This window comes from Spermophilus citellus (genome assembly GCF_964194105.1).
Source record: "Spermophilus citellus genome assembly, chromosome: 3".
NCBI classification, from domain to species: Eukaryota; Metazoa; Chordata; class Mammalia; order Rodentia; family Sciuridae; genus Spermophilus; species Spermophilus citellus.
Window position 1 is genome coordinate 225,385,206 of NC_138184.1, and position 27,447 is coordinate 225,412,652.

Genomic DNA, 27,447 nt, shown 5'->3' on the forward strand with positions numbered 1-27,447 from the left:
CTAACCCTTGGCCACCAAAACCACTTCATCTTGTGACAGGGCAGAGTGTCCTGGGGTGCACTTCTTTTTCATGTGTCCTCTGCAGATAGACGTGGGTTACTTAGACATGGGTTCTAAGTATTCCAAATGGAGGGGCCTTCACATTGCCCTTCAGGAGCTTCTGGCGCAGCCCCCAGAACCAGCAAACACCCTGTGGTAGCTCATACTCTGCCCTCCACATGCATGTGGCTTTTGGTTCTAAACTTCTCCTGGGCCCAGAATTATCAGCACATGTCCCTCAGGGAGGAATGTGGACAGTGCTGTCTGCTTGCCTGGAAAGGGGTCTTCCCTCTAGAATTCCAGCTCAGCTCCTTCCCATTGCTGCCACAACTCCATCACTAGGATACAATTTTTACAATGTATTTGTTTTTTCAAGTGGCCTGTGGCCTGTCATATGCAGAGGACAGGAAGCCTGCATGGTTGCCTTCCTTTGAGTAATAAAGGAAGCCTTACTCACAGTCCTTAGGGCCACCTGGTGTGTTGCCATCCCTCACCATGGTGGCAGCTGGGTGCACTGAGGGAGCCTAGACCCATACCTGTGGCCAGGCTCCCCATTATTTCCTTCCTGCACCCTGGGTAGGCTTCTGTGAAGGTGGCCAAGGAGACAGGTCAGGCTTCTTATAAGGCAGCCTGGACAGGGCCACCCCAAACCAGGGCTGGTAGATATTTGGGGCCAGGTCTCCATCCAGGGCCCTGAACTACCACAACACGTCCAAAGCTCTGTGCCTCTTCTGATGGCCCCTAGCCCTGGACGCTGCAGAAGAGGCAAGGCTCCAGTCACCCAAGAAGGCCAATGTTGTATCTTCACAGGATGCCTGCCAGGAAGCTCCCCACTCCAGGGGCTGGAGAACTGTCTCAAAGAGCTGCCGGTACCCAGGCAGCAGCCTGCCCGGGCTTGCTTCTCAGCAGCAGACAGGGAGCCCAGGAGAGTGGAACCTAAGAATTGGATGGCGTACAAGGAAGGTAACTCAGTGGTGGCCCTGGTACCTGGGAGTGGGGCTGGATAGCTTCTGTACCATTGGCCTGGGCATGGCTGCCCCCAACTGTCTTGGGCCAGATCCACTTGAGCCAAGAAGATACTCCGAAAACAGCGAGGACAGAGGCTTGTTCTGAGGCCAGAAAGCCAGGTGGTCTGTTGAGCACACATACAGTCTCACTATTGAATGAGTGTGGGCAGAGTCCAGGACACGGACACTCTGGCCATTATCCACTGCTGCACCACACAGGCCTGAGCAGGAACCCTGTCCACTGAGCATCTTCATCCTGGCAAGGAGCCCCACGTGGTATCTGAGGGCTCCCAGGAGTCCTTAGAGCTGGGTCCCTGAATAAAGAGATGCTGGAGGATCTGAACAGGCTCTAGTGGGCACCACTTCCCCACCCCATCTGAGACAGGCAGAGTGGGTGATTCCTTAAATTTGTGTGCCTGAGAGCCCCCTGTGGGCGGAATTCTCTGTCTATTCTTCTGTGGTAGCACAAGGCCCCACAGGGCTCACAGCCATTTTGGCTTCTCATTAAAACAGGACTGAGGGGTGAGGCCTCTGAGTCATCCTGCCTCAGACAGGGTGGAGAAGTGCCTGCCGGGAGCCTGCATCTGACCAGCCCACAGGCCTTCACCTCCAGCTGCATCCGCACCTGCCACCAAGGGTTCAAAGAACAAGGGACCATCAGGCCAGAGCCGTGGAAATGGCTGCAAGATGGTGAGCTGCCTCCAGTGTTACTGGCATGTTTTTCCTCCTTCCTTCTCTCTCATCCCTTCCCCAGAAGATGGAAGCAAGAGCCAGGCAGAAACTGAAATTGGTGAAAGAAAAAGATAAAGTGACCCAGTGCTGAGATCAGGGTGGGAAGACCATTGTTCTGTGCAGCCATTGGTTTCTCCAGTGGAGACTCTGGGGGGCAAGAGCCCCCTTCCACCTGCTATGTCCAGATAGATCCTTCTGGCAGCTTGCTGCAGGTCTGCAGGGGCAGGAGGATGGCTCAGCAGGTCCTGTGGCTTTTCTTACCCTCCTGCCCTTGCCCAGCTGCTGGTCTCTGTGGTGCAGGGTAGAGGGACGCAGACTGCGAGAGGCTGCAGGACTCGTAGACCCGGGGCTTGGCAAGAACCTGACCACAGTGGCTTCTAGGGACTTGACACTTGTGGAAAGTTTCCCAATTGGCCTTCCAGAGTAGTCAGGGACTTGACCAGGCTTTGATTTCTCCATGTCCCATAGCCAAAGAGAGAGTTGTTCAGACCCCATGTGAGCTGGGGACTGAACCATGAGGGACCTGGTCTGTGAACCTGGTCATCAGGGCAAACTCCTACCTGCCATCAGGTGATAGCCAGCTGGCTCTCTTGTCGTCTGCATAGGGGCAGCCCCCAGGCCCTCCCCACTGCACTGTCTAGAGACCTCTCTGAGGGGGATCTTGCCTGTGAGGCCCTTGCGCTTTGCCTGCTTGGTGGGCCCTGGCCCTGGCCCTGGCCCCAGCCCCAGCCCTGGCGCCAGCTCAAGCCTCAGCAGCTCTGATGAAGATGCACGGATGGAACCCGAGCCCTGGCGGCCACCCCTTCAGGGTGAGTCTGCTGGGGCACGGGGCAGGGGTGACCATGAGCTGCTCTCCAGGATACTGGTCAGTGCTCTGATGCCAGCTTTGTTTGTGACAGACTTAGAGCACCTTCGCAGCTGCAAGCATCCAGTTCCTCTGTCCCCTGGCCCTGGTAGGTCCCCCAGAGGCAATATTGGCAGCAGCCCTCGTGACGGGCATGAAAGAAGAGAGCTTGAGGACCGCAGTGGCCTTGGTGCAGGTGAGCCTGAGTCCCCGCATGCATCCACATGTCCCCACAGGGCCCGGGGTCCAGACTCAGTTCTCCAAGCCCCCTTGTTACTCTGCCTGGGGACAGAAAGTCCTCTATATTTGAGCCTGTAAGGGAAGCTGAGGCGGAAGAAGATGGGGCCCTTGAGCAGAGTACCCAGAGCAGGGCTTGCACGTGACTGGAGGCAGGATTCTTGGCAAGCCACTCGATGACACATACTTAATACTATATGTGCACAATAGGTATGAGTGTGTGTATAAAATGATAACATTGTCGTCATGTAACTTTTTGAAATCTTGGCAGTCAACAAAAAAAAAAACATCAAAAGCAAAAATTCTTGGAGGTTGTCCTGTCAAGAAAGTTAGAAATGCCACCTGCTGCCCCCAGCCACCACTCTACCACCCAGGTTTGTGACCCAGTGTTTGCTCCCAGTAGGAAAAGCAGAAGGGACAGGAGGCAAGTCCCGGTCACCCAGGAGAGAAGAGGCTGCAGAGAGTGCCTGCCTACCCATCCCTCTCAGCAGTGCCGCAGGAGGAGGAGGTAAGGTCAGGGAGTTAGTCAGGGGCCGGAGCTACTCCGTCCACAGGCCTCGGCCTCTGCCTTGCGCCCCTGCACACCACATTCCTCATTGCTCCATGGCCCTGCAAAAGATGTCAGAATGACTTCTTGTGGTCTAGGGGATGCCCCCAGCATATCCTTGGGGTATCTTGCTGGGGGCAGGACCTACCTAATGGATCCCTGAGCATAAGGCGGGAGCTGCAGAGGACACTGAGACTCCAGCACAGCCCTCCTGCTGGGAACAGGGCAGGGGCTGCACACCAGGGCCTTCACCCATGTGCCCATTTCACCAGAGCCAGGATCCCTGGTGGGCCCAGTGTCCAACTTGCATCTCATTTAATCCTTGTTTAAAAGTGGAAAGCTCGATTTTTTTTTTTCCACATTTTAACATCCTCATGTCAGAGTGGCTCTGGCAAAATTACATGTGTCCCTGTCCCAAGTACCCTGTGCTCTTTCCACAGAGGCAGCGGGGCATCCCTGGTCTGCCCCTCAGCTGGAAGAAAGGCCCGGGTCCGGGGGAGGTGAAGAACCCAGAAGCCTAGAGCCTGGATGTGGAAGGCACAGTGTCGCAGGTGAGCTTGGTGGCTTCCCTGTCCCCTCTGCACTGGCCAGGACCCCAGCCTCCAGTTCCAAGAAGAAAACACCCTCCCAAGTTTGTTGTGCAGGTTGTGGGCAGGGAAAGTCTGACCTATGAGCCACTCCTGGTGCCCATTTCGCTTCCGTGTCTCGTTACAGGAACTGTGGGGGTTTCCCAAGACCTCATGCAGTGAAGAAATTGTCCTGAATCAAAATTTGGGGTTTGAGGGGACTTCAGAGAATAGATGAGGAAACAGTGACCAGCACTGTTGAGTGACCTGGCCAGGGTCATCCCAAAATCTTTGGTTCCAAGTCACACTTCTGAGGAGCCACAGTGAGACAGGCAGGAGGTCAAGTCACCTGTGCCCTGGGTCACATTGGGGCAGCCTAATACCAGGGACTTGGGAGTGTGGCCTGGAGTGGGGGTGCACTCTGGGGTAGCCCCTGCCCTCCCTCAGGGCAGGGCAACGTTCTTGCTTCAACTAAAGAACTAGACCAGACAGGGCTTGGGGCCTTGGGGCCTTGGACCACTCAAGCCATCACTCTGCTCCACCTGCAGTTCTGGGGGTGCTGACAAGAGAAGGGCAGAGCCTTGGCTGGGGCGCAGGAACAGGGGTAGCAGTTCCCTCCACCCAGTCGACCAAGTGTCTTAAGAAATGGCAGGGTCTGGCCTAGGGCTGCCTGCAAGGCTTACCTTGGGAGAGCCCAGCTCCAGGGGAATTGGGGGTAAAGGATTAGATGAGTTTTCTTTTGTGGAGGGATACTAGGGGATTAAGCTCAGGGGTGCTTTACCACTGAGCAACACCCCCAGGCCTTTTTTATATTCTATTTAGAGACAAGGTTAGCCTTGCTAAGTTGCTGAGGTTGGCTTTGAACCTGAGATCCCCTGTCTCAGCCTCCTGAGCTGCTGGGGATTACAGGTGTACACACTGCACCTGCTAGATTATTTTTTTAAATAATTTAAGACATCAAAATCTCTCAATCTATAACTTTTGAGTGAGGGGAAGAAAGACAGGAGGGGCGTTTGTATCCAAGGGCACTGGGTATTGAGTGACCCCATTGGAAATATCCTAATGGTTCTCAGCTGGACTCCTGGCCCATCTCCTGGGTGCTCACCCTCAACCCTAGCTTGTGCCATTGGGGCCTTCTCTGGGCCCTTCTCACTGACCCCCCAGGGCAGGGATAGGTGGAACATTTGGCCCTAGTGGTGGCAGAGGAACGCACCAATTTTTTTTTCCCAGAAGTTGAAAGACCACTGTCCTGAGAAAGCTGGTCACCATGGAACCCGTGTCTGGCTGGTCCTACCCATCAGGGTGGGGAATGGCAGAAGATGGCAGTTTGGCTGTAATGAGGCGTAGCTACGCCTGTGTTCTCCAGCCCGAGGCAACTTCCTTCACTCTAGAAGCCAGGCTTAGAGCAGGCAGGACACTGAACACTAGTGCAAGGGAACTGGGGGTCAAAAGCTCCTTGTCCTAACCTTGTCCTCACTCTGGTTTTAGCCAGGACCCAAAGGAGGCAGCTCCCCAGGGACCCACCTGAGCCACCCAGCAAGTGTCCCCCTCTGGCAGCTGACTCACCGTTGTGGCCAGCTGCCCCCCCGCAGCCACCATGCCCCTGCGGGAGGCCCCTGCAACAGGAGCTGCACAGTCTTGGTGCTGCGCTCACAGAGAAGCTGGACCAGCTGGCCACAGCCCTGGCAGGACTGGCTCAGGAAGTAGCCACAATGAGGACCCAAGTGGATCGGCTGGGGAGGCACCACCAGGGTCCTGGGCCAAAGCGCCAGGCTTCCTGGCCCTGGTCACTCCCCCGGGGGCCTCGCTGGGCCAATGGACTGGGTCACAGACACGTGTCCTACTGGAGGCAAAAGGGCCCTGCCAGACCTAAACCAAAGATCCTGCGGGTCCAAGCAGAAGGCTGCCGGACAGGTGACCCCCTGGGACTCCCCAGAGGGAGGGTCCACCTGGTGCCCCCTGATGCTCCCCCAGCAGAACCTTCCAGACCCAGACCCAGCCCATCCCAGCAGCCCCCCTCCATGACACCCAATTGCCACACTGTGCTGACTGGGCACCCCCTTCTTGGACATCCTGGGTGCCAAGGCCCTCTCCCCACTTTTGTGCCTGCTGCCTTACCCCCCTGATGTCTCTTGCAACAAGTGCAGACATGGAGCCACTGCCTGCAGGGGCAGCACCAGTAAGGGTCCAAACCAGGCAAGGATCTTTGCAGCCTGCTGGGAGAGCCCTCCTGGGGACCCTCTGGGGTGGTGAACACAGGAGCCCACGGTGAGGCCCCTCAGCAGCTCAGCTGTCTGAGGACGCAGGGCACCCCAGGTACCCCTTGCCAGCCCCAGGCTGCCCTCTACCAGGGTGGGCCTTCCTCCCCTGCTCTGCTGGCGTCCCCTTGCCAGACGCCCGCCCTTTGCCCTGGTTGTACCAGCTCAGTGGCGTCTGCTCAGGAGGCTGCTGTGGGGTGCACTCCTCACTGTGCCTCTGGTGTCTTGGCTCAGGTTCAGTCAGATGCTGCTCCCTCCTGTCCTCACGAGGACCATCCACACTCAGGTGGTGGTGTGCGCGCACACAGAGCCGTGTATCGTGACCATGAGGCCCTTTCCCTGACCACTGCCCCTCCTGATCTTGGAGCCCAGCAGAGGGCTGGGCCCTTGCTTTCCTGGAGTAAATGCTGGCACATGTGCTTTTGAGAGAACTCTGCCCTGCGGTCTAAGCTGGATGACCAGTGTGGGTTCTAAAGGACGTTAGCTGCTGAGGAAGGGCCCTTGGCTCCTATAGGAAGGCACTTGGTGGGGGCCCACACTGGGGCATGGTTGGCTGGACTGGGCCCCCAGTACAGTGGGGACAGTGCAGCTCAGTGTCCCACATACATGCACCTCTGGAGACGCCAAGGCACCTTAGCAGTGCTGCTCCCAAGGGGCTAGCCTGGGGCTGCCCAACAAGTGCACAGGCTGGCCTTGCACGCCCGAAGCCTGAGCTCAGGATCCTCAGGGTTGGTTCTTTCTGCTGGCCACGAGGGCAGGTCTGTACTGGACTCTGCACAGGCACAGAGAGGTGCCATCTTTGTATCTGCAGTGTCTCGTGCATCTCTGTCTCCGGGTACCTGCTTTGTGTCAGGGTGCCAGCTGTGTTGGGGAGGCCTGCCCTCAGAGCTCATTTCAACCTGATCACTTCTATAAAGACCCTCTCTTTAAGTAAGGCCTGAGGTCCTGGGCACAGGCTGGGACACCGGCCCATAACACACAAGGGAATGGGGTCAGTCTTGGGTTTGTGTTGGACCCCAGTGGCATGACCATTGTCACTAAGCAGGCTCCTGCCCTGCTGGGTGGGACAGACCAGCCTGTGGCCCCATCGTGGACACTGGACAGTGCTCCAGTGCCGCTCACCTCATCTCCAGAGCCAGGGCTCCACCCACATCCTCATTTAATCTGAAGAACGTCCAGGAACTGTGCCGATGCACACAGGGCCCTGGGTGCCCCTGCTGAAGCCCAAGGCCACAAGGGACCTCTGTCCACAATGACCACGCAAGCTGCTTTGCCCAGTGTGTCCCTAAGGCGTGGGCCACTGGAGACAGCTATGACCTGATGCCCCTCCAGGTCCTGCGTGGGACTCACCCCTCCTTGCTGTTGGCTGCCAGTGGTGTGTCAGCAGAGCAGCCCGGGGCAGAGACCACCACAAAGGGGCATTTAAGGTGCTTACAGGACCAGAGCAAGTGCCGAGCTGATGGCGTGGAAGTCAGCATGCGTCAGATTGTGTAGGCAGAATGTTGACTGGAAGAAGTGGCCTCTCCCCAGCTGTGCTGACAGGACGGGAAAGTCCTCAGCTCTCAGCTCCTGTTCCAGAGTAGCACTGGGCACTTTTCAGCAGCAACAGGCAGGGGTAGGATGCAGACTGGCTGGAGAGGTGTCCCACGTAGGTGGCCCTTGCCTGGAGGAAGGGAATTCTGTCCATCTGCTGAAACACGCCCTCTCCTCTCTTCTCTCCCACTTTGAGTGGGACATCAAGGTAGTTTTTGTCCCCTGGGCTTTACAGACAGGCAGCACATGAGCCCTATGCCACAGGGGCAAAGGGACAGTTTGGCACATGAAATACTTGCTCGGGGTCGCAGCTGCTGATGGTAGAGCTGGAAAGAGCTAGCATTCTCATTGTGCCCAGCACTTGGCCCCTCCTCCTCGGTGTGCCACCTCCTCCTGTCCAGGGCTCACCAGACTACTGTGGTCAAAGAAGTGTGGACCATGGGATGTGAATGGTTAAATGGTAGGAAGTTCCCTGACGGGCAGCTGTGTTCATCTTGCAGGAAGCAGGTCTCTAGCGTCTTCCACAATTGCTAGCTGAAGAGCCTTCTAGAGTCTGATTTGATGAGAGGCTATATACAATATAAGTATTTGGTGCTGTGTCCAGCTGCTGTGCAGGGGCTCTTTTGGAAAAGAAATATAGCCACTTTGAGGAAAACAGGACCTTTCTGAGGGGCCTGGAGGTGGGGACAACGAAGGCTCCAGGTCTGCATGCCACCATCCTGGGAAGCAGCTCCCAGCTGGCCTGAGTGCAGGTCCTCCCTCCCTCCCCACCCAGCTCATGAGGGGCCCTCCGCCTACTCCATCTCCTCCTGCCAGCCCAGGCCTTCATGAGGCAGGAAAGTGGGAAGGTCCCACTCAGATGTGAGTAGTTTTCCTATGTCCCCACCCAAGCCACCCCTAAGTGTCCAGTGGAATTGGGGGAGAGAGTACAGGGACCACAGTTCACTGCCTGTCAACACCATGCGGTTCACTGCTCCCTCCTAAAGGGGCCTCATGCACTGGTAGCCAGATTGCTGTTGGGTTTGTTAATACTTTTTTAGATATTGATGAAGCTTTATTTTATTTATTTATATGCGGTGCTGAGAATCGAACCCAGGGCCTTACACACGATAGGCAAGTGCTCTACCCCTGAGCCACAACCCCAGCCCCGCCAGATTGCTCTTGACCTCACATCTCCATGTGTTAAATGTGCCTCCTATCAACCATCTACATGTGGATTTTATCTCATAATCCATCTTAAATTTTATTCTGGGACCCCTTAACCCATTTAAATGTAACAATTACAGATAATACTTAGGATTGAATGTAGCATCGTAGTGTGTGCCCTATATTTACCCCACATGTTCAAGGGTTTTATTTTCGATGTTGTCATTTATTTGGGATTTTCTCTTCTCCTCCTCCTCATGCTTTTCCTCTTTCCTGTCAAGTTTGGATGGACAGTGTTGCTATGGGTCAGCGGTGGGGGCAGTTCTCATTCATTCCATTTTTCCTTGCGCTACCTTAAAGGACTAATAGTAGAAAGCTCCAAATTGACCATCATCTGGGATATTTTACCATACTTTCCTCAAAGACAGATCAGGAAGGAAACACAAGATCTGAACAAGCCAATTCACAGAATCAGCCTGATCAGGGTCACAGAACACTGCACCGCAGGACTACTGAACACACATTCTTTGCAAGCAGATGCCAAACATTAGAAAAGAAAAAAAAAAGACCAAGCAGTTTAAACAAATGTAAAAGTATTGAGATTATATGAGTATGTTCTCTGACTGACCATGCCTTATCTTTTAAGCTAGAATCAAGCAGCAAAATGTAACCAGAAATTCTGTATATTCAAAAAATCTGAATTATACTGCTAAAATAACACGTCAATGAAGACATCATAATGAAAGCTAGAAGCATCTAGAACTGTAAGAAAATGCCATGTATCCAAACTTGTAGCATAAAGCTGAGTACTTGGGCACAGGTGAGCTTGTGATGGCTGGGAACTTAGAAGCTGCCAACTGAACAGCAGAGCAAGTCCACGCCGGAGTGAATGGGGAGAAAGAGACAGCAGAAAGTAATGGAATAACATACTACAAAAGATGGAGTCAGCACCATCTTACCACAACCAATAACTGATTGGGCTGTGGTGAAATTTGTCAATGGGAAGAGAGAGCACAGCCAGGCTGTAATCCCAGCACCTGAGGAGGCTGAGGCAGGAGGGTGGCAAGTTCGAGATCAGCCTCAGCAACTTAGAAAGAAAATAAAGCACAAATCTGCTTCAGGAATGAAAAGGGTGCATGACTTCAGGTACCACAGACAAGAGGAAGATAAGATGACAAAGCAACTTTTTACCAAAAATCTGAAAATTTAGTTAGAATATTAAGCTCCCACAAGAATACACCTTTAAAAAACATAAAAATTGTTATATTGATGTGGTAACATGGAATGTTTTGATACATCCATACTTTAGGTAATGCGAAACATATCTGTGCCTTCAAATAGTTACCATTTCTTTCTTTTTGTTTTTTAGTTGTAGTTGGACACAATACCTTTACTTTATTTCTATGTGGTGCTGAGGATCCACCCACGGCCCCACACATGCTAGATGAGTGCTCTACTGCTGAGCCACAACCCCAGCCCTCAAATAGTTACCATTTCTTTACGGTGAAAACTTTAATTTACTCTTACCTCTTGCTTAGTTTTCAGAATGAAAAGTGTGTGGCCCACTTAGACTTGATGAGATATTCAGGCAATCTGCATTACTATTCTTTAAAAAAGTTATCCCTTATATTTCCTCCTTTGCCCTCAAGGCCTCTTTATGACCCCTTTCTCCTAACACACATATTTGAGTAATGTTCCTGATGAGGAAACAGGCAAAGAAAAAAAAAAAGACACCTTTAAACAGAACCAATGAGAGAGAAAACCAGAGCAGTTCTATACCAATGAAAAAAATTGCTTCCATCATGAAACGTCTTTCCGTAAAAGAAGCCGAAGGCCCGGAGGTGGCGTGGGGACTTTCTTCCTCCCATTTGCAGGGGAATTATGTCAACAATACACAATCCTCTCCAGAGGAACAGAGAAACATGGTCTCTTTAGCTGGTTTATGAGACAAGCATAACCTTGAAACTGACTTCAGAAGCATAATCCAGAGAAGAAAATCACTGGCCAGTCTCAGAACATGTACACAGAAGCAGAATCCGAAATAAAATATTCCCAAATCACCCATCCACGTGTAAGAATAATAAAATACCATAGCCAGGCATGGTGGCATGCTCCCATAGAATCCCAGCTCCTCGGGAGGCTGAGGCAGGAGGATTGCAAATTCAAGGCCAGCCTGGTAACTTGTTGACCCTGTCTCAAAATAAAAAGGGCTGGGGACGTACCTCAGTGATAGTGCATCCCTGGGTTCAATCCCTAGGACCAAGAAGAAAGAAAAGGAGACGAAGACATCATGGCCATGTTTGATTTTTGAAATTCAAGAATGATTTTTGACAATTGAAAATCACCAATAGTAACTGGCATTCCTACTGAAGGAAGAAAATTGTGATCATCTCAATGGCTACAGAAAGACCATGTGATCAGAGCCCACACCTGTACGTATTCTAAATAAGTTAGGATGAAAAAGGAAATTTCTTACTTTGGTAAAAATTGCAAACAAACAAAAAAAGCTTAATACTTAACGGTGGCATATTTAAGTGTATCCTCAGCCTGGGAACAAGAGAGGAGTCCCCTCAGACACTATTATCAGTCTTATACTAGATATTCTAGCCAGGTCAGGCAGAAAGAAAACAAAGGTTTGAGGATTAGAAAACAAGGAACAGGAATCACGACTCCAAGGTAGAATGACTGTGCACAGAATCAGTCATATTGTGAAATAAAAAAAAAAAAAAAAATGAGCTTATAAGGTAACTGATAAAAAGCCACACCAAAAATAATTTGTATTTGCATATACCAATAGCAGTTACGAAATCAAAATTATTTAAAAATTTTCATTTGTAGCAGAGGGAAAAAATCAAGAATCTAAGAATAGGGCTGGGGATGTGGCTCAAGCGGTAGCGCGCTCGCCTGGCATGCGTGCGGCCCGGGTTCGATCCTCAGCACCACATACCAACAAAGATGTTGTGTCCGCCGATAACTAAAAAAAAAAAAATTAAAAAAAAAAAGAATCTAAGAATAAACCCACTAAAGATTCATGTGGAGAAAACTTGAACACTCTCGAGGATTTCCTTCATTCCTTACTCCTCATAACAACTCAGGTAGCCTCAGTTTACAGGTGAGGAAGCTGAAGCACACAAATGTTAAAGAGACATGCTCCAAGTCACACAGGTGTGTGTGTGTGTGTGTGTGTGTGTGTGTGTGTAAACACTTACTGAAGTAATCAACAGAAGGAAGGCACAATCCCCCAGCATGTATTCAAGTCTCGAGGTTCTAACGTGCAGCAGGGGCTGAGAGCTGTTCTTGGGGGCAAACACAGAACAATCCCCCTCTGTGGTCAGGGTTCCCGTGGCCTTTCAGCTCCCCTCCCTGCTAGCCTTGGAGTTCCTTGGCCCAGCCAGACAGGCTTATGGCACTTCTTTGGAGGCAGAAGTTCACCGTGATGGCAGGTGGGTTGGGGAGAGGGACCACAGAGCCCTGTAATAGGCAGGGGGCAGCTGCAGGGGCGGGGCATGTGCATGGCACGGGAGCCCCCCAGGTTCTAGGGTGAGTGTCCCCAGCTGAGAATCCTCCTACTGGCCTTTGCCCCTCCTTCTCCCAACCCAACAATGAAATTTATCTCTCTGGATCCCAGCCCCTTGGAAATTCTCAACTAGGGAGCTGATTAAATTAGTCCATTTTATTGCCTCCCCCTCCCCCACCGCAGGAAATATTTGCATTTTACCAGAAACTTTCAATGGACTCTCAGGCTGCTGTGAGCAGAAAAGGAGGCTATTTTTGGTCTGAGATGTCTTTGCTTGTCCCTCAGATCACACAGAGACGCTTTCTGTATTAGATCTAGGGCAGAGCGGCAGGAATTCCTGTTTCAGAGGAGAAAGCTGGGGCAAGAAGAGGGGCTTCAGTTCCAGCGCCTCAGAGCCATCTGCAGGGAAGGGGAAGCAATTACAAACCAAAGCTAAACTAGCAGGTGAAAGAGAGGCTGAAGGAAAGCTGAGAAGCCACAAAGTCCACCCTTCCTGTCCCTAAACACAGGACCACTGCAAAGATCCTGCGGTTGTGTCTGTGCAGCTGCCCTGTGTGTCACTGGACAGGGATGACCATATGCCTTCCTATTGCCAGGTCTGTCTTCCTGAAGCACAGCCAGATCCTCACCACCTGCTCCAGCTTGGGGGAGGGGGGTCCTGCATGTCCCCCCACTGGCTGTGGAGTCAAGCCTATGCCTCACTCTAGCTCTGGCTGCCTCAGCTGAGTCCAGAAACCACTTGACTCACTGCAATCTCCCACAGAGAGAGTACTGTGACTGTGTACTTCAGCCAGCCCAGACTGCTCCCTATTTCTTATGCATATCTGAGCCCACACATTCTTCCTTACTGTTCTCCCTGCCAGAAATACCCTCCCTCAAATTCTCAGTTGTATTTGTCAAAGCCCAACTCAGTTCCTACCTCCACCTCACAATCAGAGCTGATAGCAGTAATAATGATGATGGCTAATGTTTCTTAAGCACATACTACATCCAGGGATTTTACAGTAAGGACTTTAAAGACAGCAAATCCACATAGCAATCCTATGAAGTTTGTTATCCCCATTTCACAAGTTCAAAACCCGAGCATCTGAACAGTTCTGTAGCTTGTCCCAAATCACTCAGCCAAGAGGTGCCACACAGGTGAAAATCCAGGTGGGACTCCAGGTGCACTGTTCACTGCTACTCACTACTGCCCCCTTCTGTTGGTTTAGCCCAAGTGTTCTATGTTGCTTGTACATTTATGATTCTAATTACTGGAACTGGCACTCTTTATTTATCATCTTTTTACTGCCCGACATTTGGCTTGTGGTGAACATATTTGTGACCAAGGCTTTCTTCTTGTTTTAAAATCCCCAGAAATAGAATCACCAAGTATGTACAATTTCACGATCCAGATAGGGAAAGTCAAATTACTTTCCAAAAGGGTTTCTCCATTAGTCGGATATATCTGTATTAATTTTACAAATTCCATCATATAGTGCAATTAATCATTTTTTATTTAAAATCTACAGAAAATGTGAGAGGATAGTATAATGAATATCACATATGCTTAACCTATAACTCACCAATTGTTCATATTTGGCCAGAGTTCCATTCATATTCTCTGTCTCTCTCTCTCCCCCATCCCTACCCCTCTATATAAGAAGAATTTTTTCTTATTTGCTGAACCATTTGTAGGTAAATTTCAGACATCATGACATCCCCAAATCCTTTATCACGTATACCCCAAGAAAACATTGTATATAATCATAATACTACTAACTACATATTACAACCCCAAGAGACTTGATATTAAATAATATTATTGAATAATGTATAAACTATATTCAAATTTTCCCAATTGTGCCAATAATGATTTTATAATTTCTTTTTGTCCAAGTTCCAACTAAGGACCATGCGCTGCATTGCCACAGCTCTTCCATTTTTAAGATCTAGAACCATCCCTTTCCCTTTTTTCTGTTATGATGTTGACATTTCTTAACAGATCCAAGCAGTTGTCTTGTACACTGTCCCATCATCTTGATTTATCTCGTTGTTTCTTCATGATTAGATTCAGGTAAAACATTTTTAGGAAGTGTACTTCATAGGTGTTGTTGACTACTTCCTATTCTACTCATCCCAGTATAGATGATGATAAATGCAGTTGCTCAATTACAATGTGTGTCAGTCAGCTTTTCATCACTGTGACAAAAATACCTAACACAAACAACTTGGAGGAAGAAAGGTTTATTTTGGTTCATGGTTTTGGAGGTTTCAGTCTGTGGTTGGTGGGTTCCTTTCCTCTGAGCCTGAGGTGAGGCAGAACACACATCATGGTGGCAGGGCATGGCAGCAGAAAAGCTGCTCAGGACATTCCTTCTGTATTTACTAGACTCTATCTTCTGTAAAAAGGAACTCTAACCACTGCTACTCCTTTTAGTGTATCATAAACTCATGGCTTCTTTTTTGCTGTATTTATTTTTGAAACTCAAATTGTCCAAAATTTGGCCAGTTGGGTGCCAAGCTGCTGTGCACATCCTGCCTCTCCTTGGAAACAAAAAAGAATCTTATTTTTGGCACAACAAGAAGCCAGGTTCCCCTTGTGCTTTCCCTGCCCCAGGCGTAGAAGGGACCACTTCCTTTAAGGCTTGTTCCGCTTCAGTGAAAATGCTATTGAGAAACTCAAATGAAGCACTGGCAGCGCCACTCGACTCCTGTGTCACTGCAGCCAAGTACACAGATACTGGCATCCTCTGTTCTGTCTCAGCCATTCTTCTTTCACTGCCTGAACTCGGAGTCTTGTTGATTTTATTTATTGAGTCCCAAATGGCAGCACCAAGATCCCAGGGTGCAACCCTTATTATCCACAAGGTCTCTTTAAGCCATTCTTTGACATTATTCTTTGCTAAGGAAAATGGATATGTTTGAAAGCTTATGAGGAAGATAGGGAAACCTGTTTTTAGAAAACTTGACAATCTTTATTCATTGGTGTCATTGAAACTTATGTCACCCTGAACTTAAATGTCACCTTTTCAGTAAGACCATCCCTGTCCTCCCAAGTAAAATCGCAATGGGGCACCACAGCCCTCCCGGCCCCCCACCTCCACCTGACTTCTCTCCACAGCACTGGCTGATAAGATACTGCTTTCTTCACTTGTTCTTCCTGTGCCAGCAGGGATATGTGGTCCCTTTGTCATTACGACTCCCCCAGAGGCTACAGCAGTACAACCACATGGCAGGTGCTTGATAAACATTTTGAGTAAATTGAATGAATCAATGAATCAGTGGCTCTGGAGGCTGAGACAGGAGGATCACGAGTTCAAAAGGGTGCTCTAGCCAAACTAATAAATCCTTTCATCTATTAAAAAAAAAATAAAGAGTATCATGGTGCCACTGCGGAGCCCAGAAGCAACCACTGTTAGGGGCTCTAGCAGAGGCCACTAGGAGAGCCAATGATCCATTAATCAATCCTGGCAGGGAGAGGCTGTGGGAAGCAGAGGGTGGTTAACTAGAGCCTGTGACCTCCGACGAAGACAAGTTCATTAAGGCCTCCAAGAGCCCCAGAAAGGAAACTAATTTGAGGTCTTGCCACAGTGGGCTTCATTTTGGGGGCTGAGCATTCGACTGTGTGCCAGGAGCACTTCCAGTCAAATCTGAATCTCCCGAGGACTGATCTCCCCAGAACTCACATTTCTGCCTCACACTTCTGTCCATCGGCTACAATGCTAGGTGTCCTCAGTCCCCACACACTGGGAGCCTGAGGCCAAAGGAAGTACAGGGTGAGGGACTCACCCAGAAGGGGACTGACACAGGCAGCAGCTCCAGGTTCTGGTGAGAACATCACCTGGTAGATGCGGTGGAAGGGATTAGAAGTAGGTGAAACTAAAATCCCACGCTCATTAAGACTGTGTAAACCTCCAGGTCTTATGTGAGATGAATCTGTATCTTGAAAATCTGTATCTTGGCTCAAATGAGATCAACAAGAATGGAATTGCAAAATGTGAAAGTTTTGTGCCGGTACCTGTGAGTATTCGGAGGGCGACCCCCCTTGACCTGCCTGCTCTACCCTCGGCTCCCTTTCCTGCAGGTGAGAGTCGGTGTCCGCCCTTATTTCATTACTTCATGGGTCTCTGCTGAACCATGCACCTCAGAGTGCTGCAGGGCCTCCAGGTGCAGAAAAGACAGGAAGGTGCCTGCCCAGAACTGTGATTCCTGGCTTGCCAAGGGCTCTTCCTCCAACCTTGGCAAGGACACCTGGCAGAAAAGCCCATCAAAAACTAGATGCCTGTAACCCCAGTGGCTCTGGAGGCTGAGACAGGAGAATAACGAGTTCAAAGCCCGACTCAGCAACAAAATAAGGCTGGGGGTGTGGGTCAGTGGTTGAGCGCCCCTGAGTTCAATCCTCAGTGACCAAAACAAACAACTACAACAGAAAAGCACACTGTGTCCTCCCTGACCCTGGGGAAGGGCTGAGGAAAACTACACAGAGGCCAGTGAGCAGCCTTCAGCCAAGGCCCAGGGAAGGAGAAGGTGTTCCCACCACAGGGGCAGAGTGGCTGTGGTCCAGGCCAGCCATGGCCTGTCTCCTGGCCCTCACTGGACCAACTTGTTGTAGGCTGTTTGGTGCCACTGAGGAGACACACTGTCTTCTTGGCCCCTACCTGCCCTGAGGCCTTCCCCAGTCAGGTATGTTCTAGCCACTGTGCCTAAAACCAGTGGTGGGGACTGGTGGGTGGGGAACAAGCAGGGAACCTCAAGAACCACCTCTGAACACTCCTAAGTTCAGGCCGGTCATCCACTACTAATCCGTGCTTTGTGAGGGAGGACGGGTGGCCCTGCTCCCCTAGGAAGGAGAAGAACCAGGTTCAGAGCGAGAGGCTGTCTCAGATTCTTCTGCTGAGGGATGTTTGAAAGGCCTGCTGTCACCTGCTTGTGCCCCAAATTCATACAGTTCACATGGCACCCCAATTCCCAAGGTGACTGTATTGGAGTGAGGAAGTGATTTGAGTTAGATGTGGCCATGAGGTAGGGCCCTCCTGAAAGGACACCAGAGTGCGCTCCCCCTCCTCTCTCTCTCCCCCTCTCCCCCCCCCTCTCTCTCTCACACACACACACACACACACACACACACACCTATTAGACATAGCAAGAAGATGGCCCATCTGTAAGCCAAGAAGCAGACTCTCACCAGGAATCAAATTGCCCATCACCTTGATCTTGGACTTCAAGTCTCCAGAACTGTGAGAAAATTAATTTCTGTCATTTAAGCCACCCTGTCCATAGCACTTTGTCTTGGAACCCAAGCACACTAAGACAAGGCCTCAATCTAAATGTGCTAGGTATGAGCATGGCCTGAATCCTGGGGGCCAGCAGAACTGGCGGGCCATGAGTGGTGTGTGCAGAGCTGACCACGTACCAGGCCCTGTTCTGAGCCGCCCACTCACGTAGGTGTGACGACAGCTCTCCCAGGAACCCCTGGGCAGGGGCCTTGGTTCCCTCAGGAACTCTGCTTCTCAGCTGAGGTACAGCCCTCTGCCCAGGGCTAGAGGACTAGCGCATGCTGCAGCCAGGATGTAAACTGAGGCACGAGCTGTCCAGCTTTTCCGAATCGTGTGTCCCCTTCTGTGAGCCCGGCGGTGTGAACCCAAGGGTGCTGCTGTTTCATGAGCCAACCCACAGAAGGCTGCTCATGGGGGCTGACTGGCTGGGAGCTACAGATGGTCAGGGACTGTTATTTAGAAGGACGCTCCCTCCTCCCCCCATGGAAACTAGGAAAAGTAAGTTTTAGACCAAATCAATGAATCCCCCTACAGTTATCTTGAAGGTCCTTCAGTCCAGGTGCCTCAAGCCCAGCTGCAACGTGGGCGGCCCTCAGGGAAAATGCAGGGTCCTGAAGGCTCAGGGCCGAGCTTCCTGAGGGCTCCCAGCTTCCAGGCTTCCTCTCAGCTGAGCTTTCCCATCCAAGCTGACCCCCATTTCCACGCCTCGCCAGCCCACGCCAGGCCTGTCCCCCCAGGAAGCCGACTTGCCTCCCAGGCTTGGGCCTCCAAGGTGCTGCATGTACTTGGCTAAAAGTTCCCCAGACTTGATTACACTTGAGGCAAACCCAATTAAAAGCAGGCCTCCTCTGGGAGGCAGTCTGTCCCCACCGCCCTGTGAACAGGGACACAGGCCTAAGGAGAGTGTCGTGCAACTGCGGCACCACTCAAAGGCCTTGTGGACAACCCTTGCTCTATGTGACCTGCCTCCACAAGCTTCTCGGGAGTGACGTCCCCGAGCCTACGTGACTCCCCAAACTCTGGAGTCCCTCTTAATTCTCTTCCTTATTCCTTAGCCCCATGCTTCCTCTCCTTGGGTCTTTCTGCCTTTGCTGTGACCTCTGTTGATACAACGATCCCAGGAAGGAGAGGAGAATGTTCTGGAACACTCCTGGAGGAGGCTTTTCCTCTGCTCTGTTTAATGATATTGAAGGATATGCCCATAAGCTAGTGGTTAAGACAGACAAATAGACCTGACACCAACACGCAGGCGCCAACACTCCGCTGGTTAGGCCCACCCACCTTCTCAGCGGGCCTAGCTGCCGACACCTGCCCTCTCCACTTAGCCCTGCACACTCACCCACACACAAACACATACACACATACCCTCACTGACACAAACCCACCCTCACACACTCCTCACACCCACACACTCACATGCACACTCAGGTGACGCGCTCAGGTCCTGTGCTCCTGTCCCGTCTGCAGCCCCTTCGTTGCTCTGGGGCACACAGGAGTGTGAGAGGAGGGGGCCCGCCCCGCTGTGCTCCGCCTGTCCCAGCTTCCTCCCCTGCCCCACTCCCCTCCCTCACACCGGACTCCTGAAACACAGGCCCGGCCCCAGGGGATCTCCATTTGAAATTTAGGAATGATGAGTTTAGGACTCTGACATTTATTTCAAAAAGGTCCACCTACCATGGGGGACAGACTCTAAGGAGCCCCATGGCCGCCCTGGGTCTTCACTCCTGCATAAGCCCTTCTCTGGAGGGTGAGCGGCTCTGTGACTTGGCTTTGAACCAAGAAGGTGGCAAAGCTGCCAGGAGGCCAGGCCGTCATCCGGCCACATGATTAAGGCTCTGTCCTGCTAGCAGGGCTCTGTGCCAGCTGACACGGTAAGCGCCATGTTGGGAAACCCACCGCAAAAAGCCTTGGGTGACCTCTGGGGGGCCTCCGTCCCACAGCCCTGAGGAAATGCATTCTGCCCACTCAAGTGAGTCTCGGGCCCATTTTCCCCAGTCATGCCTCCAGCGGAGGCACAGCTTGGCTGACACCTGACCAGCAGCCTCAGGACCCTGGCAGAGGCCCCCTGAGCCATATCTGTACTCCCAACCCACAGGAACCATCGACACTAAGCACGTCTTGCCTTAAATCAATACACTACAACTGTTACCCAGCAATCAATGGCAAAGCCACCTCTGTGACCAGCTTCGTCTTCTTTCAGTGTTTGTCTTCATTCTGATGGTAAAACAAATGCATCATCCTAGAAAACATGGAAGGGGGACATATAAAGAAGAAATGAAAATCGGCCACATCCCTGCTGGGCTTGCCGTGTGCCGGGTGCTGGACAGTGTGCTTTCCTGAGCGTGTCCCCGCAGCACCCTGGCAAGGGCTGGAGTCCTGTCTGGATCCCAGGACAGACAGAAGGGGCGGACACAGGGTGAACCAACGTCTGCCCAAGTTGACAGCCAGAGCGTCCAAGCCACTGTGTCAGAGGTCCTCGGCTGAGACACTTTCAGACACATTTTGGCAGCAAGCTCCAAGGGATTTTAAGGTTTGAAACAATGTTACTCAAGTCTGGAAAAATAAAAAATAACCACCATTACATTTTAACAATGTCTCAGAGAGTCAATGAAAGCACCTGACTGTGGCACTGATTACCCGGTGGACTTTCTTTATGTATCACTGTTTAGGAAGAATGACTTTTGGCCAAATCCACATTATATTTAAGCCTCTTGAAGCATACTCCATGCATTTTTTCCAGTACCATTTCTTTGACCTTGACTTGACTTTGCCATATCATTTCCCTTTCTCTTGCAGTAAATGGTCATTTACTCAACTTGGTGTAGCATTGAAGCCAGATTTAAAGTTAGGTAGTCAGTGTAGTTAGGTAAATCGGGTCTAATACCGAGTGAAATCTAAAATGGAGGCCATGCTGGGAATGACTCAGGGAAAACACAGGACAACTCATGGAATGTTAATGAAGTCCCGAAAAGGCCCTAGGCCAAAGTCCACCTCAAAGAAACAGCCCCCAACAGATTTGGAGATAGCCCATCCCAGAGAAGTGATAAGCCCATACCAAAAGTCCTTCCTGCCCGTTTGGCCCACCTGTATCCTAACCCTTCCCACCTACATTCCATCACCAAAACTACAAAAAGGGGAAACAACCGCACTTCCACGGATTCCACCTCTTGGGTCCCCTTCTTCCTCCGGGAGAAGTCTTTTCTGCTGTCCTTTAATAAACTTCTAATTTCTACTCTGACCTTGCCTCGGCGTGCTTCTTTGGTGTTATTCTTCAACATCGGGGAAGCAAGGACTCGTCACCGGTCAACAGCGGTATCAGCATGACCTGTCATTGATAAGGACCCATTAGCTCATACCAACTGAGTACTTAGCATATGCCAGGCACATTAGGAATGTTTAATGAGAAACCACATTGGAAAGATTTAGCATAGTCCTTCCCTTGATTGGATTAGTAAAATAAGATTTTTTTCTTTATTTTTGTATCTGTTCTTTCTAGATATACATGACAGTAGAGTCTATTTTGACATATCATACATACATGGAGTGCAACTTCCCATTCTTGTGGTTGTACATGATGTGGAGTTTTATGCCGCAGTCTTAGCTGGGCACAGAATCACGAGCCACCACACAGCTTTGTAGATTCAAACAGCAATTCTTTATTCCCGAACTCACACCGGCCTCCACACACGTTCTGGGGCAATCCCAGTTCTCCTGCCACCCAATTCACCTACTCCACGAGGCTTATTTCCCAAAATGCTCTCTGAATCTCACGAGAGTTCAACAGGAGCTTAGGCAGCGGGAACGCCCTAATTCCAGCAGCAATAATCCTCAACATCGAACTTCCCTAAAATCCAAGGTCTTAAACTGGGAACGCCTTAAACTTGTCTTAAACCGGGAACGCCCTAAACCCAAGGATTGGGATACTTCCTCAAACTGCAGGATACACCCTAATCCTGGATCCACCCTCGTCCTTGGGCAGGGTCACCTAACATGCAATGTCAACAGCGAAATTAACATGGGGTACGCTGGCAAGGAAATTTCCTACTTGGTAATGGCCCTCAGCAGTTTTACTGGTCATGTATTTGTATATGAACATAGGAAAGTTATGTCTAGTTCATCATTCTGTCTTTCCTATTCCCATCTCCCCTCCTTTCCCTTCATTCCCCTTTGTTCAATCCAATGAATTTCTATTCTCTCCCTCTCTTATTGTGAGTCAGCATCCACACATCAGAGAGAACATTCAGCCCAGGTTTTTGGGATTGGCTTATTTCACTTAGCATGATAGTCTCTAGTTCCATCCATTTACTGGCAAATGCCATGATGCGGCAGTCTGGCTGGGCACAAAATAACCGCGCCGCCACGAGGCACTTGTAGGTTCAAACAGGAACTACTTTATTGCCTGAACTCTCACCCGCACTCCATGCGAGCTTCCTGGGAACTCTCTCACTCTCCACCAGGCTCTGCAAGAACTCAAGGGAAACTCAACGGGAACTCCCGGAGAACTCAAAAGTAGCATGCGCCTGAGGCAGCAGGAGCCGCCCTATTGCCGGACAGCAGGAGTCTATATACAACTGAATACATAGCCTGTTTCAATCCAGCATCATCCAGTCACAGCAATAATGCACAGCTTAACTTAATTATCATCATCTTAATGGCTCCCCGGTGTCACCTCTCAACCACTCCTTCTGGCAAAATGCCATGTGCCGTCCCTACTCGGCTGTGGCTCTCAACACCATGATTTCATTCTTCTTAATGGATGAGTAAGATTCCATTGTGTGTATATATAACACAGTAAAATAAGATTTAATTTTTTTCAATTAACTTTAGTGAATATCTATGTCCAGCAAGTGACAGGCCCTAAGCTATATTATTTCATCATTGTGCATCATTTAATTTCATCCTAGAACCAATCAATAAATCACTATTTTGTCCTCATTTGGCAGAGGAGGAAACTGAAGCTGAGATAGGTACATCAACTGGTCAGCCTACTGTTAGACCAGGATGCAAGAAAAGACCACTGACTCCAATTAAAATCAAATTAAAGCAAGCTTATTATTTCGACCAGCCGGGCTGCCTCTCCCTCCCAAAATGGCGGCAACAAGACAGCCCAGAGGCTTCTTTGTGGCCCAGTTTTATAGCCCAAAAAGTTACACAAAGGGGGGTTACAGATAACAACACTCTGAGGAGCATAACACAAGTTTACATTTTTGCTGGCCCCGGCATCAGAATTTATGGAGATCTTATGTAAGGGTCCTGCAGAGCGTCGGAGAAAGAGACCACACAAGAGACTGGCTCCATGCAATTGGCAAAAGGGTATTTATTAATTCAGCATGCTGAGGTTCCAGGCTCACTCAGGAAGACAGAGCAGCCCAGAGCCCAGAGCAGAGGTCAAGCAGAGCTTAAGTACACTTTTTGGAGAGGGCGGAGGGCTTTGCATACATCAGAACAAATCATCATGAGGCGCGGGAAAATTGAACAACAACTCTGAGACAGGATTAGTACATTCATTGGCGGGAACAGTCTGGGCAGGGGTGATTGGTCACTCCTAAGCGGGGTACACATTTAAACTGATTGGTTTTGGAGCCTAGATGCTTACGTGCCGTGCTACTTGGAGCCCTTAGCTATTAAACAACCAGGGGACCAGGAGAAATATTTACTGGGCAGTTCAGGTATTGTCCTAACAGCTACAGAGATTACAGGTTCTGGGGGTAGCAGAGGAGTTGTAACAATGCCTTGTCTTTTACTTTTTAGCCCAGGCCTTGCCATTTAGAAACTTTACAATGCCCGGTCTTTTACACTTTAACTCAGACTTTTGCAGCTTAGAATCAGCTTAGAAATTTTACCTTTACACTTAGAGACTCAGAGAGGGTCGTTATCCGGCCAGGGAAGGCCAGAATTTATGAGGTGTCACTAAGGTTTAGGAAAGGGTTGTTACCTGGTCAGGGAAAACTGGACATGGGTGAGTTCAGGGCATGGGCAGGCATTCCAAGTAGGTTCAGAATTTGCAGTAATTTATAGTAAAGCCGAAATTATCTTTTCATGGTTTTATGGCGAGATGCCCAATTTTAAGAAAAGATCAGGTTGGGTCTATCAGTCAGCCTACCAAGAAGGGGTGACAGGCAGCCTTGCCCTGAGCATCCACTCTAATCCATAGGGCCAGACTTTAGCCATAACACCCATTTGTTTGTGGGTTGGTCTCAAATGTTCTTGCAGTATCTGAGTTGGTGCAGTTTGCAACTTGGTGTAAGAATAAGCAGATCTGGAGCCTAAGGGTAGTAAAGACATCTATTGTTGACCCAGTGACTTTTTACCAGGTGGATTTTTTGTGTCACTGTGTCACATTGTTTCTCAGCACTGTGTTCTGGAGCGTCACAGTGGAGCTGGAACCTCAGGTGACACTTAACAGAGCTTGGGGCCAACTGAGGGGCAGATTCGGGACATTTTCAGCCTCCTTGGGTCTCTGTCACTGTTACTCTCTCCAACATTAATGAGGGACATCTAACAGGACCCCAGAGAACCTACATTCTTGGCTTCAGATGAACCCACCTCCCACTCCTCACCCAGATTCAACTCTTGACCCCCTGGACCTTTCTTCAGCAGGAAAGCTGATGGGAACCTGGGGAGCCATGGGGGGTAAGAGGTGCATGGACCCCAAGTCTCCCTGTCCTTCTCCACCAGGAGAAAACATTGAGGGGAAATTGAGTCATATCCATGCAGGATGAGGGAGTCCTCTCGGACACAGTCCTGCAGGGGCACATGACCTTAAACAGGCTGCAATCCAGGGAGCCTGTCCTTCTCCTCCACCTCTTGCTCGAGCTGTTGGAGCCCAGCCCATCAGAACCCATCTTTCCGGGTCCAAGGGAAGCCTGCGTGCCTCCAGCGAGCCTCGCCCCGTTTGCATGGAAACGTCTCCGGTGGTCCAGGCACAGCGGCCTCCCTGCAGCCTTTGGCCCGGCGTCTCAGTCCCCACTTCTTCCTCCGTAGCATCATCCTGGTTTGATGGGGAACATTTATTATGGAGAGTGAATTTGGAGGAAAAACTTGTAGGGCCTGCGGCTGCCAATTTCTTTTCTTCTAGTGGTGAGGAATGAGGTGAGGCTCAGCCAATGGGCAGCACCAAAAATGAGACTTCGTGGGTGTTGGCAAGGTGGCCTGGTGAGTAACTCCACAGCAGCTGGGGACTTACAGGGTGAGGCCTGCTCCTCACAGGAATCCTGTTGAGCAGGGGCTCTTGTGCATCTCTGTTGCTCTCTCACTTGCAGCATTTTGAACAAAGACAGGGCAGCTGTGTCCTCTGGGAATCAGTGGGGGGCTGTTTTTCATCATGAATCTGTGCTTTTTCCTCCAATGAAAATCACGAAAATGGAGTCTCAGGCCACAGTTACAGCCACCACAGATGGGTAGAGCTCTGGGCTCCAGCCTCTTCGGACCCACAGGGACGAGCCAGGGTCCAGGAGAGTGACTTGTTCAGTGGGGAACCAGGCCAATTGGATCCTCTGGGGGTAGGTGAGGACCAGTAGGTTCCAGGAGGTGAAGGAGTTCTGAGCAAAGAGCTGGGGGCTTAATTCATGTTTCCAATACTACCCTACATGGCAGAGAATGGAGCTATGTTAGACAGGTACCGGGGGAAAGAGAACCAATAGAATGGATGGATAGGAGGATGAGGATGGATGGATGGATGGATGGGTGGGAGGATGATAGATAGATACATAGATAGATAGATAGATAGATAGATAGATAGATAGATAGATAGATAGGGAAACAATTATGGGGATTGACTCATGCAGTTCTGGAGGCCAAGGAGCCTCAGATCTGCCATCTGCAAGCTGGAGACCCCCGAGGGCTGGTGTTGAGACTCAGTCTGAGTCTAAAGGACCAGCAGAGCTGATGGTCCCAGTCTGAGGTCACATACTGAGAACAGCAGGGAGTGGTGGGAAGCTCTGGCATAAATCCCAGAGTCTGAGCCTGACAACCAACAGCCCTAATGTTTGAAGGCAGGAGAAGATGATGTCCCATCTCAAGAACAAAGAGCATGTCTGGGGCTGTGGCTCAGCGGTAGAGTGCTCGCCTAGCGTGTGTAAGGCCCTGGGTTCGATCCTCAGCACCACATAAAAATATACAAATAAAACAAAGGTATTGTGTGATACTACAACTAAAAATAAATAAATATTAAAAAAAAGAATAAAGAGCAAATTCCCCAGTCCTCCACCTTTATGTTCTCTTCAGCCCTCCGTGGATCGGATGATGTCCACCCACATGGGTGAGGTAGAGACCTCTACTCAGTCTACTGATTCCAACGCCAATCTCTCCTAGCAACCCAGCTGCACACCCAGAAGTAACACTTGCTGGCTATCTGAGCATCCCTGAGACCAGTCAAGTTAGCACCTAAGATCAACCATCACAGAAATTTACTCAAGTAGCCAGGACAAAGATGAAAGGGCATTAACTCAATGAATTCCTGGGAAGGCTTGCTTTAAGAAGCATAAGGTGGTTCCTGTGAGAGATTTTTAAGAAGTGGGGGAAGCTGTCTCAAGCCTGATGTGCCTGGGACCCCTCTGATGGGAAAGCTGGGGTGGGGGAGCAGGACCTGGCAGGCGGAGGCTCGAACCTCAACATACAATCTCAGCAGCCCAACGGGAGCTCTGGAACAGAGACAGCTGATCAGGAAAGTCCTGTTCTGGGTAGAAATAGCCACCACCCTCGCACTCTGTCATGCTCAGTCATTGATTGGGGACTTCCCAGAAGGACCATGGGCTGGGATGACGAGCTGAGGTGAATTCTGAGGACAGAGAGGACTGAAGATCAGTAGTTCACTGTTTTTCTCACAGATGAATGGCTTGGGTTTGGAAGGGAATCCAGGGTGCACTTCCACGGTTCGCAAAGACAGATGGAGATGCAATTTGGCCTCAGGAATATCAAGAATCTATGGTTCATCTGATACCAAGATCCTCCATCTCTCATCCTGCTTCTCTGAGGTCAGCTCCCTCCCCCTCACTGAAAACCAACCTTGTGCATAAAAGAAATATGGCCTATGAAAGCTTCCATGGTTTACTTTTTATGTTTTCTGCTACCCAAGACTCACATATTCTCTGGTCCAAAGTTCCAAATCCTGGGGAAGGGTCTAGGGGACCCAGCTAGGTTTGGGTTCCCCCTGCTGGACCATTCAGCAGGTGACAGGGACAGGACACTCAGGAGCATGGCAGCTCTGTCGTAGCCACATTAGTGAAGCAGGAAGAAAAAAGAAGCCCTTTTTCAGAATAATAATTTTTAAAAAATAGTTTTCTACTCCAAATAGTCTACACATCTTGCCTCCACTTCCTCGCTTCAATTAACCCTTCAAACACGTGCCCTGTAAGCTCGGCCCCCACCCCTCTGCTGAAGCAACCTTCTAAGGACCACCAGTTCCTTCATAACTAATGAAGCGGGTTGTCCTCCAGAATGTTCAATAGGAGAGCTGTTCATATAAGACAGGGTCTGGTTGTACCGCCCCAGAGTAGATATTTGAGCCTGTCTGACCAGCCTGAGGGCCAATGACCACCTGTTTCTCTTATAAATGGGGGGTGGGGTGGGGGAGATGCCATCCAAGGTAAAACTATGTGACCCCCATCCCCTGATCATAGCTGAGAAAACTAGGGATAAACTCGACTTTTCTTAGCCAATCAGGTATTCTCTTCCGGGAATCTGAACTGAGGAAATCAATCAGTTGTGGAATGACTATACCAGTACCCAGTGTGGAAGCTGTGGAGGCCACTGTCACCTCACT

At 50.3% G+C, this 27,447-nt stretch overlaps 1 protein-coding gene across 5 annotated transcripts in view; it reads left to right on the top strand.

Annotated features, from left to right (window-relative positions):
* Positions 1-26,636, top strand: part of KRBA1 (KRAB-A domain containing 1) — a 40,674-nt gene extending 14,038 nt beyond the window's left edge. The window contains exons 12-19 of one of the 5 annotated variants that reach the window (XM_081282967.1): positions 850-1,002; positions 1,560-1,736; positions 2,384-2,587; positions 2,678-2,818; positions 3,260-3,367; positions 3,847-3,957; positions 5,461-5,886; positions 19,885-20,246. In XM_081282967.1, coding sequence (XP_081139093.1) covers positions 850-1,002; positions 1,560-1,736; positions 2,384-2,587; positions 2,678-2,818; positions 3,260-3,367; positions 3,847-3,957; positions 5,461-5,886; positions 19,885-20,024 — 1,460 coding nt within the window. In that variant the 3' untranslated portion in view covers positions 20,025-20,246. Of the gene's footprint in view, positions 1-849; positions 1,003-1,559; positions 1,737-2,383; positions 2,588-2,677; positions 2,819-3,259; positions 3,368-3,846; positions 3,958-5,460; positions 6,247-6,464; positions 8,163-19,884; positions 20,247-26,512 lie in introns of those variants that run through there. The other 4 variants (XM_081282968.1, XM_081282969.1, XM_081282966.1 and 1 more) reach the window with 4 other exon arrangements.
* Positions 26,637-27,447: the final 811 nt, after the last annotated feature.